At 39.6% G+C, this 13,073-nt stretch overlaps 1 protein-coding gene across 1 annotated transcript; it reads right to left on the bottom strand.

The window, feature by feature from the left end:
- Positions 1-113: 113 nt before the first annotated feature.
- On the bottom strand, positions 114-7,471 carry LOC127637352 (RNA-splicing ligase RtcB homolog). The gene is made up of 12 exons (XM_052118369.1): positions 7,300-7,471; positions 6,902-6,980; positions 5,366-5,433; positions 4,652-4,751; positions 4,417-4,573; positions 4,173-4,329; positions 3,754-3,913; positions 3,506-3,681; positions 2,567-2,755; positions 2,327-2,437; positions 2,131-2,250; positions 114-1,506 (listed from the first exon to the last, which is right to left on the bottom strand). The coding sequence occupies exons 1-12, from the start codon at positions 7,390-7,392 to the stop codon at positions 1,399-1,401; spliced, it is 1,518 nt and encodes a 505-aa protein (XP_051974329.1). The 5' UTR covers positions 7,393-7,471; the 3' UTR covers positions 114-1,398.
- Between the last annotated feature and the right edge of the window lie 5,602 nt (positions 7,472-13,073).

Below are 13,073 nucleotides of genomic sequence, written 5' to 3'. Positions count from 1 at the left end.
TTTTGTTTTTGTAGATTTTCAGTATAAGAAGGGCTGGATTAAGACTGTATTTAATAGTTATTTGTTTTAAACTTTTGGAAAAGCAGTGTAGGTTTTAGTTTGAAGTGATGAGGTTTAAAAAAAAAAAAAAAAATGGAAGTGCTCTTTTATTGCTTTTTGAGCCTAAAATATTTGTTCTTGCATTAATTTTGTTTCATGCTTTTTAATTGTTCGTAAACTGCGAATTGATCAATTTACAAGACCATTTTTGTTCTATCCAATAAACCGTCTTCATTTTCCATGAAACGTTCCTGACAAAACTGTACTGTAATTCCACAGGCTTCATATCGCTAACAAACAATTCAACACTAAATGTTCAGCCGGTCCATCATATTCTGGAGATTTCCTATCTTGTGTTTGAAAAACATGTATGAAATATGCAATGTCTGTAATGTTACAAACTGTGAAAAATCTTTCTAACGAGGTTTGATCCCTGGATCTGCAGTGTGGGAAACGTTTCGGTCGGGTTACGCTGCTAGGTTTGTTTATTTTGGGATTATCTGAAGATTCCCCGCCTGCCCTGCTCGTCCTCAATATTCCCATGTCATGTGTAGGAAGGAGATATGGCTGACAATCGGTGTTGTATTTCTTGAGACACTCATATGCTGATCTGTTGCATGTGGGTTTAGCATAAACATTGATATGTCACATTGGCTTTAGTGTTTACGAATCAAGGAAATGTAAACAAATGTGGAACGGAGAGACTCTGCCATGAACAGAAGTCATTACTAATATTACAATGACCGTCTCTCTCTCTCTGCCGTGACACATGAACGTTTGATTTAGACTTCCTTTGACCTGTTACACATCAGAAATGCTCCAGTCCTGCTCTTCAAAACCCCCACTGTATTTATGCCAAATGAGAGGAGAGAAAGACACAGGTAGACTGAAATGTCTTGATTTATTTTTGATATGCTGAGACACGCTCCCCCTCCTCACTTCCACTTTGTGGATCTTTTGTCATGACCAATAAAGTATTTACTAATCCCACTTTGATGTTTCAGTGCTTCTGTATTTCCTACATCAACTCGCCTGTTTATGCACAGGGGTGCTGCACAGCTTTTAAAAGTCTTTTTAAGGACCCAGGGGAACCCTGAGAATAAGCAAAACCGCTGATGATTAAGTTTTTATTGAGTGCATAAACTCGAGTATTGTCAGTCAAAATCAATGTAAACTTCAGTCACCCCATCTTCAGAAGCACAGATTCATCACACTTTGTTTTATTCTGCCATGCAAAGCTCACGGGTCAAATCCTCAGTCATTATTGAAGACCATGACAGGAAGTTGGTGGTAAGCACTCGTCTGTGGGACCTCCCAGTCAAAAGTATTTGATGCCTTGCGTGCCGTTTCTGATGCCGTTTAACCTTTAATGACAGCGATGGGTCGGAGCTTGATGGCCTTCTTGCTGATTCCGACATCATGGCACGTGTTCACCACATCTGTGACGTTCTTGTAGGATTCTGGCGCCTATTGAACATGAAAATAATGTTTAGCTAAAGAGAAACAGATATTCAAACTTCTCTTTTTAACCCTCCTAATGCACTCAGAATCTGCATACACCCGGTTGTTTTGCGGGTCAATTTTGACCCGATGGTTTTCATCTAAAAAGATTGATATTTTTGGCATGTTAACTGACCCATATGAAGTCATTAGGAATAATCAAATGTAGATATTCCTTGACATTTCAAAATATACATGAACTACAGCAAAACCAGTGTGATGCAGGTGAAGACATCTTTATATAAATAAAACAGGATCAAATTGATAGTCTTGATAAAGTCCCCAAGTTTGGTTCTCGTCCTAAAAACTATGTGATTTAATATCTACCTCTCCTGGGTCAAAAATGACCCAAATGCAATATGAGGGTGTAAACATTCTTAAATATCAGGTCTGGGCCATTTGGTGTGTGTGCATATACAACAGTGTTTACAGGTGATGAGTCACACAGAGTTACACAAACATCAACGTTTTTACATGTAGCATCTTAAATTTACCAGTTAGAAATCACACCAAAATAAACAAATAATATTAGTCGATTTGTAATTTGGGCAAGCGGTTGGAGCCACTGGTCTGTGACTGAATCATTCTCACCTCCTCCATCACCAACTTTGGTGATGCCACTCTGATGGCGATGCCCTGGTCTGCCAGTTTATCTAGAACGTCCTGGAAGTCCAGGTTCCTTCTGGATTTGGCTCTGGACAGCGCTCGACCCTGCAGCGGTCACAAACATGCAGGTAAGCACAAACTGAGATTAAACCACTCCGGCAGAATTAGCGACATCACTCACCGCTCCGTGACACGTAGTGCCGAATGTCTCGCTCATGCCCTGCTCTGTGCCTGTCAGCACGTAACTACAGGTGCCCATGGTGCCTCCGATCAGCACTGGTTGGCCGGTCAGCTACAGCGAGAGATCAGTCAGAATAACTACTTTCAGTGTTTGACAGTCTAACTGCGTTTAGTTGTATAATGTGAAGGCTACTGGTATAGAGGTCTACTTCCCTCAAACACAAGCGTGTGTGTGTGTTACCTGATAGTCTACGGGGATCAGCGGATGGTGAGGAGGGAACGCTCGCGTTGAGCCCTTCCTGTGTATCAGAAGAGTTTTCTGTTTGCCATCCACCATGTGCTCCTCAACTTTGGCGATATTGTGAGAGACGTCATAGATGACGTGCATGTCCAGATCATCAGGCGTTGTGTTGAACACTTTCGAGAACGCCTGCAGTGAAGGTCAGTATGAATACATGTGACAGCATTTTTTTTGTTCTGTATGTATGCTGTATTGCATTTTGTAAATATTATGCAGTATACAGTGCGCTAAAGGGTATTCGGAACATTTACATTTTTGTCAGTCCGATCATATGAAGTTGAACACATTGCATTGTAGGATACAGTATTCCACGTAGTGTGCTCTGGTTGTCTATTGCACATTTTTGTTTTTTTATCCCCTTTTTCCTCCCCAATTTGGAATACCCAATTCCCAATGCGCTCGAAGTCCTCGTGGTGGCGTAGTGACTCGCCTCAATCCGGGTGGTGGAGGACGAATCTCAGTTGCCTCCGCGTCTGAGACCGTCAATCCGCGCATCTCATCACGTGGCTTGTTGAGCACGTTACCATGGAGACGTAGTGCGTGTGGAGGCTTCACGCTATTCTCCGCGGCATCCACACACAACACGCCCTCCCGAGAGCGAGAACCACATTATAGTGACCACGAGGAGGTTACCCCATGTGACTCTACCCTCCCTAGCAACCGGGCCAATTTGGTTGCTAAGGAGACCTGACTGGAGTCACTCAGCACATCCTGAATTCAAACTCGCGACTCCAGGTGTGATGGTCAGCGTCAATACTCGCGGAGATACCCAGGTCACGTCTACTGCACCTTTTGGCAAATATAGTTGCGAAAATGTGCATACTGTACAGCGTACACCAAGCCGTTCCAAACACGGCCTACAACAGCATCTCGGCTGACCTGTCGAGTGAGAAAGGTCATGGACGAGCGGTTGACCCAGGCGTAGTTTCCAGCGGCAGCCATTCCCTTCAGATAGTCCTGACCCTCAGGAGACGTGATGCGCGCACATGCCAACTGACGGTCGTTTACAGTGATCTGATCTCGCTTCATCGCTTTCTCCATGGCAACCAATGCATCTAAACAACACAAAGGACACTGATAACGTAAGTTTGACTCTATAATGCCTGATAAAGCGTAAGCTTACTCACCTGTCGCCACCTGGTGGCCGAGGCCTCGACTGCCGCTGTGGATCATCACACAGATCTGACCCTTGTGATCGATGCCCATCTTCTTCGCCGCATAGTCGTTAAAAATCTCATCCACAACCTGAATCTCAGCGTAGTGATTTCCTGCACCCAGTGTACCCAACTATATGATAATAAGCATAAAAACAAAGTTTTATCTTGTGTGTTTGTGGCACAAATAGCCCAATCATACATTAGAAAGTCTCTCTCTGTTCCTTTATTCCAAGACAGACTTTAGTGAGGGTTTATTTTTGCATTGTAACATGTAATATTTAGCAAAAAGTGTCCCGTGTAAGACAAAGACATACATATTGTTCTTGGAGCGCATTAATCAATACAAACACACCTCCCCTTTAGCTCATTATCTAAATGTGTGTGTACACCTGTGGCAGGCCTCTCTTCTTGGCTTTGGACGAGACTTTGTTTGGGTCGGCCTGCAGCATTCTGCCGTATTCCTCACAATGTTCTTTATCTTCAGCCCAGGCGTAACCTTCCCTCAGCGACCAATCAACACCCATCTCTAGCGCTTCCTCCAGATCTCTACAAACATGTTAAACTCATTATTACAGAGAAAGCCCACACACGGTGTCATTTTAATGATATGCGAGTTGTGTGCATCATGTTTACTTTGCATTCATGGGAATGACGCCCTTCGATCCGACACCGACAGGAATGTGGTCGAACAAGGACTGCGCCAGCTGCTCTTTCACCGGCTGCACGTCGCCCTCGTCCAGGTTAGTCCGCAGCAGACGCACGCCACAGTTAATATCAAACCCGACTCCGCCTGCACACATGACACACATCATGAGCGGTCACGCTTGTGGTGTGCACGTGTGAATCTGAACACGGCTTAGTTACGCACCGGGAGAGATGACTGCCTCAGGGTTGTCCATGTCAAACGCAGCCATGTTTCCAATGGCGAAACCATATCCAGAGTGGACGTCCGGTAAGCCGATAGACCTCTGTGGAACACATGTAGTCATCCCATAATGCATTTGCATTGACAATACTGAAGCGTTTAAGGGAAATTTGTCACATTGAAGGAATATTCCGGGTTCAATACAAGTTGAGCTCAATCAGCAGCATCTGTGGTATAATGTTCATATTCACAAATGATTATTTCGACTGGTTCCTCCTTTTTCTTTAAAAGCAGCGCACACATGCTCCAGTGGGACACTTCCAATGGGGTCAATATTTGGAAGGTTTGAAGTCAGAAATGTGACACTTATAATGTAATAAAAGCACTTACATTAATTCTGTATTATTTGAGCTGTGAAGTTGTTTAAATTGTCGTTTTAGAGTTTTGGGGTTTGCTGACATTTTATCACCATAGCAACGAAGTTGTAAAATTGTGTCTAACTTCACACAGATGCGGCTAATAAGTGATTTTATCACAGTAAAATCATGTTAGCACACATTGTTTATGTCTTATGTTTACAGATTGTAAGTGTCTCACTGGAACACATTTGTGCTTTTTTATTTTTGTTGTTGTATTTTTGTGGTAATCAACATTATTCCACAAATGCTGCCGATTGATCTTAACTTGTATTGAACCCAGAATATTCCGTGAACTCACGTGTACAATTCCCGGGAGGGCGGCGACATTTCCGATTTGCTTCATAGCTGGTAGGAAGCCGCCAAACCCTGTGAACACACATTTACACGAGTGAACTAGAGCGATATTAAATGACATCTCGACATTTTTCAGCCTATTGACGATATTCAATATATTTCGATAATTGTGTATTTGCTCAAATAGATCAAAAGGTTTTTTGTTTTATCAGAGATACCATAATTTCATCCAAACAGCCAATACATTACATATTATAAAGACACTAACTACAAATCTAATAATTACTTTTATTAAATAAACACGGGAGAATGAAGTCAATTTTCATTGATATGCACTTTATATGATTCATAGTAACTTGATAAAAATCTTGACCTACAGATGTGTTTGTGAAAGGTTTGCAGAACTACTTCACTGAAGACAGAAATGGGCGTTTCCCATCATTGAGATTCTGTCATTGGATAGTTTAGAAACGCCCATTTCTGTTCTGCAGAGACCTCAACTCCCTTCACTGACTTCTGAAGCCCAGTTGAGCTGCATGATATTATTGTATAAATGATTAGTCTACTGATGCGCTCTATGAAAGCACATTAAACTCATCAGGACATTCACATTATTGGACGAGTTTAGGTCGATTATTGATCCCTTGAACTGTTTTGTGACGCTCATGTAACGTTTATATTTCAACACATTTACACAAGTTGCTCTGATGTTGGTTTTGTAAACTGGTTTCAAACATCTGATTCAAAACGGGTTTGTGATCATTACTCGTGAATTCTTTGTGTGTAACTATTTTAAACACTTCATGTGGTAAAACGGAGGGTTATTTTGGGATGTTATTTGTTCCAGAATTGTAAATGGAGCATAATGTCCTGCTTGTTTTGGCAGGTTTACATTGTGACAATGTGTTGATTCAACTTTTGTCTTCTTCACAGAGAACATTTTGATTGGCGCTTTTGCTAGCCAAAACTTTAAGGTGTGTCTCCTTTTATATAATCATTACATTTACCTGAAGTGTTTTCTGTCGCTCATCTTGGCTTTTGAAACTTTAAACCTTCTGTGTGTAACTGAGGTATGTTTTATGACTTACAGTTGTGTGTGTGTGTGTGGGTTTTTTTTTTTATACATCATTAACATACAACATAGATATAACAAAGACTTTCACACTAGGGGGCTATTGCTAATTTATATGGAGATATTAAAGCAATTACAAATTTTCAATGTTTTAATTGCTTTTTGCTTCATAGAAAATCGGAGTGAATCAATATAAAGCTCAATTTCTTTCTTGAATGAAGTAAAATAAGTTTGTTTACAGGAGAATATACATTTATGAACATAACATGTATTATATAAATCTGACAATGCTTGATTCTACTGTTCTCCCAAATACCAAATAAAATATGTTTCCAAAACAACATAAATTGGTCATCAATGTTTCTTGTGATAAAATCACAGACATTTTGCCAAAATGGTCTTACAACTGGGCAATGCCAAAATAAATGAACGAGACTGTGAGAGTGTGTCTCAGAGATATGACGTCACCTCCTCCACGACACGCATTCCTCAGCTCTTCAAACATCAGTTTCTCCAGCGGATCATTCACATAGAAAACTCCCTCCACCTGAACATCAAACCATTCAATTATTATATAGACTAATTATAAAACCAGCAATTAAATTGAAACCGCATGTCCTCATATAATCACAATGAAACACTGATTAAAGGGTTCAGAGTAACAAAGTCCAGACACCTTTAGAAAACTGTATTGCAGTAATTTAGCACAGTAATTACTTAATTGATAATAGTATATTTTATACCATAGAATTTATATGGTGCGACCATTCAAAAAATTTAAGAGTTAATGTTATTAGAGGTTTCAGTTCACATTCACGCCACTGAATCACACCAAGTGCGCACGCTTACATCTGTGAGAGATTTACCTGCATATTCGGCACGAATCCTTTCTTAATCCGCCAGCAGTTCTTTCCGATTTTATCCAGATACTGCAGCTCATCGTTATAAGTGCGACTCATTTTAAAGTTTTAATATCTGACGCAATTTTTCTGTCAGGCAAGTTAATTCACGCTCCTCTTCTTCTCTCAGCTTTGTGGACTGTCGGAATTTATTGAGCGTCTTTAGCGCCACCTGTTGGATAAACGTATGAACTACAGTATGTAAATTAGCCTTTATTCATTAGGGCCCTCTTGTGGTAAATTATAAAATTGCAGTGAAAATTCGCTCCTATGACCAGCAGATAGCAGCTTTGAACGAATAATAATAAAAAAAAGGAAACACTAAACAAATTTATCAAAAGTTTAAAAATTTACAGAAATATGTGTGTATGTGTATATGTATGCGTGTGTGTGTGTGTGTATATATATATATATAAATATTATTTTGTATTATTTTTATAAATATACCAAACTATGAACAATTATAAATATGATGTTAGTATTGAACATGGTTGACATGGTAATATTAAAAATATATATATATTTGTCATATTTATTTTGCTTATGGTTAATACGCTGCATATTAGTATATACTAGACATTAATAGACAATTCATGTCCAAACAATATGGCGCATTAATTCCACTGACATGCACCCTCTTGTGGTAAATTATAGAATTACACTGTACATTCGCTACTATTACCACCAGATGGCAGCATTGTGACCGATAATAATTTAGGACGCATAAATATGGCTACACGTTTAATTGTCCTTTGACAGATTTGTATATTTCTTAATAATTTGTCTTGTGGATATCTGTGGTGATTATTTAGATATGCATTTATACATATATTGTTAGTTTATTTCTGTTAAACTAAAAGCAATCTTAATTATGAAAAGCAGTTAAAAAGCAGTCCTTCAGTGTGACATGCTATAAACGTTAAAACATTTGTATAATAATTGTATATAATGCATACCGTTTTATAGCCTCAAATTAAATGCGAGACTACGTGGAAAATGTAAATAATATTTATCGTTTAATTTGTGTCACACACACACACACACACACACACACACACACAGGACAATTCAAGAGAATGGCAAAAAAATTAAAATAATAATAAATAAACTAGAATGTACATTTCCTGAAGAAAATGTGAGTGGTGCTTGCCGTGGCAAAACTCGTCAAATAGCATTTTATAACTGCTGAGATATGTTTTTTTTTACTCGGTTACTAGGGTACCCCCATCTGGTTGCTAGGCAGTTACCATAGTGATATTTATCAAGTCTCCTTGCTATCCTGAGTAAAATCAGTCAACCAGGAAGTCTCTATGATGTTCTGATCCAGCGATATGTGATTTGTTATTTGGTTGCTAGGGTAACCCCTCCTTGTTGCTAGGCAGTTACCATAGTGATTCTAATCAAGTGTCTTTGCCATCCTGATTTAAATAAACCAACCCAGAAGTCTGTACGATTTTCTGGTGCAGAAATATGTGATTTGTTACTCGGTTGCTAGGGTAACCCCATCTGGTTGCTAGGCAGTTAACATAGTGATAGTAATCAAGTCTCCTTGCCATCCTGAGTGAAATAAGTCAACCTTGAAGTCTCTACTGTTTTCTGGTGCAAAGATATGTGATTTGTTACTCGGTTGCTAGGGTAACCCCATCTGGTTGCTAGGCAGTTACCATAGTGATACTAATGAAGTCTCCTTGCCATCCTGATTGAAATAAGTCAACCCGAAGTCTGTACTATTTTCTGGTGCAGAGATATTTGATTTGTTACTCGGTTGCTAGGGTAACCCCATCTAGTTGCTAGGCAGTTACCATAGTGATACTAATCAAGTGTCCTTGCCATCCTGAGTGAAATAAATCAACCCAGAAGTCTGTATTATTTTCTGGTGCAGAGATATGTGATTTGTTACTCGGTTGCTAGGGTAACCCCATCTGGTTGCTAGGCAGTTACCATAGTGATACTAATCAAGTCTCCTTGCCATCCTGATTGAAATAAGTCAACCCGGAAGTCTCTACGTTTTTCTGATGCAGAGATGTGATTTGTTACTCGGTTGCTAGGGTAACCCCATGTGGTTGCTAGACAGTTACCATAGTGATACTAATCAAGTCTCCTTGCCATCCTGATTGAAATAAGTCAACCCGGAAGTCTCTATGTTTTTGTGATGCAGAGATATGTGATTTGTTACTCGGTTGCTAGGGTAACCCCATCTCGTTGCTAGGCAGTTACCATAGTGATACTAATCAAGTCTCCTTGCCATCCTGATTTAAATAAGTCAACCCGGAAGTCTCTACGTTTTTCTGATGCAGAGATATGTGATTTGTTACTCGGTTGCTAGGGTAACCGCATCTGGTTGCTAGGCAGTTACCATAGTGATACTAATGAAGTGTCCTTGCCATCCTGATTGAAATAAGTCAACCCGGAAGTCTGTACGTTTTTCTGATGCAGAGATATGTGATTTGTTACTCGGTTGCTAGGGTAACCCCATCTGGTTGCTAGGTAGTTACCATAGTGATACTAATGAAGTCTCCTTGCCATCCTGATTGAAATAAGTCAACCTGGAAGTCTCTACGTTTTTCTGATGCAGAGATATGTGATTTGTTACTCTGTTGCTAGGGTAACACCATCTGGTTGCTAGGCAGTTACCATAGTGATACTAATCAAATGTCCTTGCCATCCTGATTGAAATAAGTCAACCCGGAAGTCTCTACGTTTTTCTGATGCAGAGATATGTGATTTGTTACTTGGTTGCTAGGGTAACCCCATCTGGTTGCTAGGCAGTTACCATAGTGATACTAATCAAGTCTCCTTGCCATCCTGATTGAAATAAATCAACCCAGAAGTCTCTCTGATTTTCTGATGCAGAGATGTGATTTGTTACTCGGTTGCTAGGGTAACCCCATGTGGTTGCTAGACAGTTACCATAGTGATACTAATCAAGTCTCCTTGCCATCCTGATTGAAATAAGTCAACCCGGAAGTCTCTATGTTTTTGTGATGCAGAGATATGTGATTTGTTACTCGGTTGCTAGGGTAACTCCATCTGGTTGCTAGGCAGTTACCATAGTGATACTAATCAAGTCTTCTTGCCATCCTGATTGAAATAAGTCAACCCGGAAGTCTCTACGTTTTTCTGATGCAGAGATATGTGATTTGTTACTCGGTTGCTAGGTTAACCCCATCTGGTTGCTAGGTAGTTACCATAGTGATACTAATCAAGTCTCCTTGCCATCCTGATTGAAATAAGTCAACCCGGAAGTCTCTACGTTTTTCTGATGCAGAGATATGTGATTTGTTACTCGGTTGCTAGGGTAACCTCATCTGGTTGCTAGGCAGTTACCATAGTGATACTAATGAAGTGTCCTTGCCATCCTGAGTGAAATAAGTCAACCCGGAATTCTCGACTATTTTCTGGTGCAGAGATATGTGATTTGTTACTCGGTTGCTAGGGTAACCCCATCTGGTTGCTAGGCAGTTACCATAGTGATACTAATCAAGTCTCCTTGCCATCCTGATTGAAATAAGTCAACCCGGAAGTCTCTACGTTTTTCTGATGCAGAGATATGTGATTTGTTACTCTGTTGCTAGGGTAACACCATCTGGTTGCTAGGCAGTTACCATAGTGATACTAATCAAATGTCCTTGCCATCCTGATTGAAATAAGTCAACCCGGAAGTCTCGACTATTTTCTGGTGCAGAGATATGTGATTTGTTACTTGGTTGCTAGGGTAACCCCATCTGGTTGCTAGGCAGTTACCATAGTGATACTAATCAAGTCTCCTTGCCATCCTGAGTGAAATAAATCAACCCGGAAGTCTCTCTGATTTTGTGGTGCAGAGATATAGTTATTGCTAAACGGTTGCTAGGGTACTCTGTTTAGTTGCTAGGGAGTGGCTTGACAGCTGCCAATCATGAATCTCCAAAGGCTGCTTGTCAGTATGAATGATATAAACCAACTCCCATGCCTCTGTGACATTCAGAATGGAAGATATCCCTCTATGGATTTTTGTTGCTAAGGTGCTCGACAATGGTTGCTAGGGAGGGGCTAGAAAGTGTTGAGGTGATTCATGATTGGCTGTTTGCTGCCCCGAGTCAAACGAGACCACCCTTGTGTTTTTATGACACTTCTATCCGGAGATATCCCTTTGAAGTCTTTCATTAGAAGTCTATGGGACTTGTTGCTAAGGTGCTCTAAATTGTTGCTAGGGCGTGGCTTGATAGATTCAAAATGATCCTGAGAGACTGATTGGTGGTCTAAGTAAAATGAGCCCGCCCCCTTGTCTCTATGACACTGTGATCCAGAGCTATGTTCAATACAAAGTCCCTATGCAATTTCATTTGATGGGCCGTCCTACACCATTGTAAGTCAATGGGGGCAACTTTGGGCAGCTCCTGCCCCCCAGGGGTGCAACTTTTACCCCATATTGAGGTATGCTCTTACAGAGCCTGCCAGCCTCTTCAAATGTGGCAAATCACACATTTCTGCAAAATCCTCGCTCGGAGCTGTGATGCGTAAAAGTTTGTCACAATGTTAAGTCTATGGGATTTTTCAGCGGCTTTTTTGCCCCTGGGGCAAATATCGTACCCCCGATCGCTTATAAAAGTCATAGCACACGTGTCCTCAATAGGCCGTTCGATTTGACACCTCATTCGTGGGTGTACGCCAAACGGTGCGGGACGAGTTAGGTGCCGAAGTTTTGTACGGAGATATAATAATAAGAAAAATAATAATAAGAAAAAGAAAAATAAGTATGTGAGATTACAATAGTGATGCTTTGCCTTTGGCAAGCACCACTAATAAAAAGCATTCGTAGACATTTATAACATCCAAAAATAAAAATGATTCAGATGTTGAATAAAACAAAGTTGTTTTTTTTTACCATCCAGCATTCAATTGTCAGGCGCCCTCTTGTGGTATATTGTTAAATTGCACTGTCAAAAAGCTGCTGCGACCAGCAGGTGGCGGCATTGTAACGAATAATTGATGAACATTTAAAATGGAAATTGTTTTAATTGTCATTGAGCATATTTACTTATCATTTCTATTTTTAAAATCAGTATACAGCAGTTAGTCAGTACGTTTGAAGTAAGTTTGGTGCAGAAGAAATAGAAATAAACCTTGTGTAAATTGTCAGCTTTACGCTAAACTACAATGCTATTTCTAGCCATTTTACATGTTACCAGACACGATCATATTTATTATCAAGAAAATTCACGTTGGATCATAACTTTATTTTTCTAGTAAGACCTTTGATATTAGGGCAAAAAGCGTATTATTGATAATAATATTTGTATTGTTTTCCTGTAAAAATATCTAAAAATCCTTAAAACAAGATCATTTTGATTAATCTTGTTTTAGAAACAACACTGCATAAGATATTTAGGTTTTACAAAGAATGTATTTTGATTTGTATTTGGTCTTACTGTGGGGGAAAGAAACAAGTTAAAAAATCTAAAAGTAATCCAAAGTATTTAGAATACGTTACTGACCTTGAGTAATCTAACGGAATATGTTACAAATTAAATTTTACAGCATGTATTCTGTAATCTGTACTGGATTACATTTCAAAAGTAACCCTCCCAACCCTGTATATGTATGTATGTATATATGTATAGTTTTATTTATATATTTATATATAGATAGATATATAAAATAAAAATTCTGGGGCAATATCAGTCCTAAGTAAATAAACGTTTCGTTCAGGACTTTTATTTTGAAAGTCTCGCTCAGCTGTTTGTAGTATCTGCAGAGAT

Source organism: Xyrauchen texanus, chromosome 45 (assembly GCF_025860055.1).
Source record: "Xyrauchen texanus isolate HMW12.3.18 chromosome 45, RBS_HiC_50CHRs, whole genome shotgun sequence".
Classification (NCBI taxonomy): domain Eukaryota; kingdom Metazoa; phylum Chordata; class Actinopteri; order Cypriniformes; family Catostomidae; genus Xyrauchen; species Xyrauchen texanus.
The sequence above is the reverse complement of the archived record's forward strand: the minus strand, read 5'-3'. Positions and strand labels throughout refer to the sequence as shown.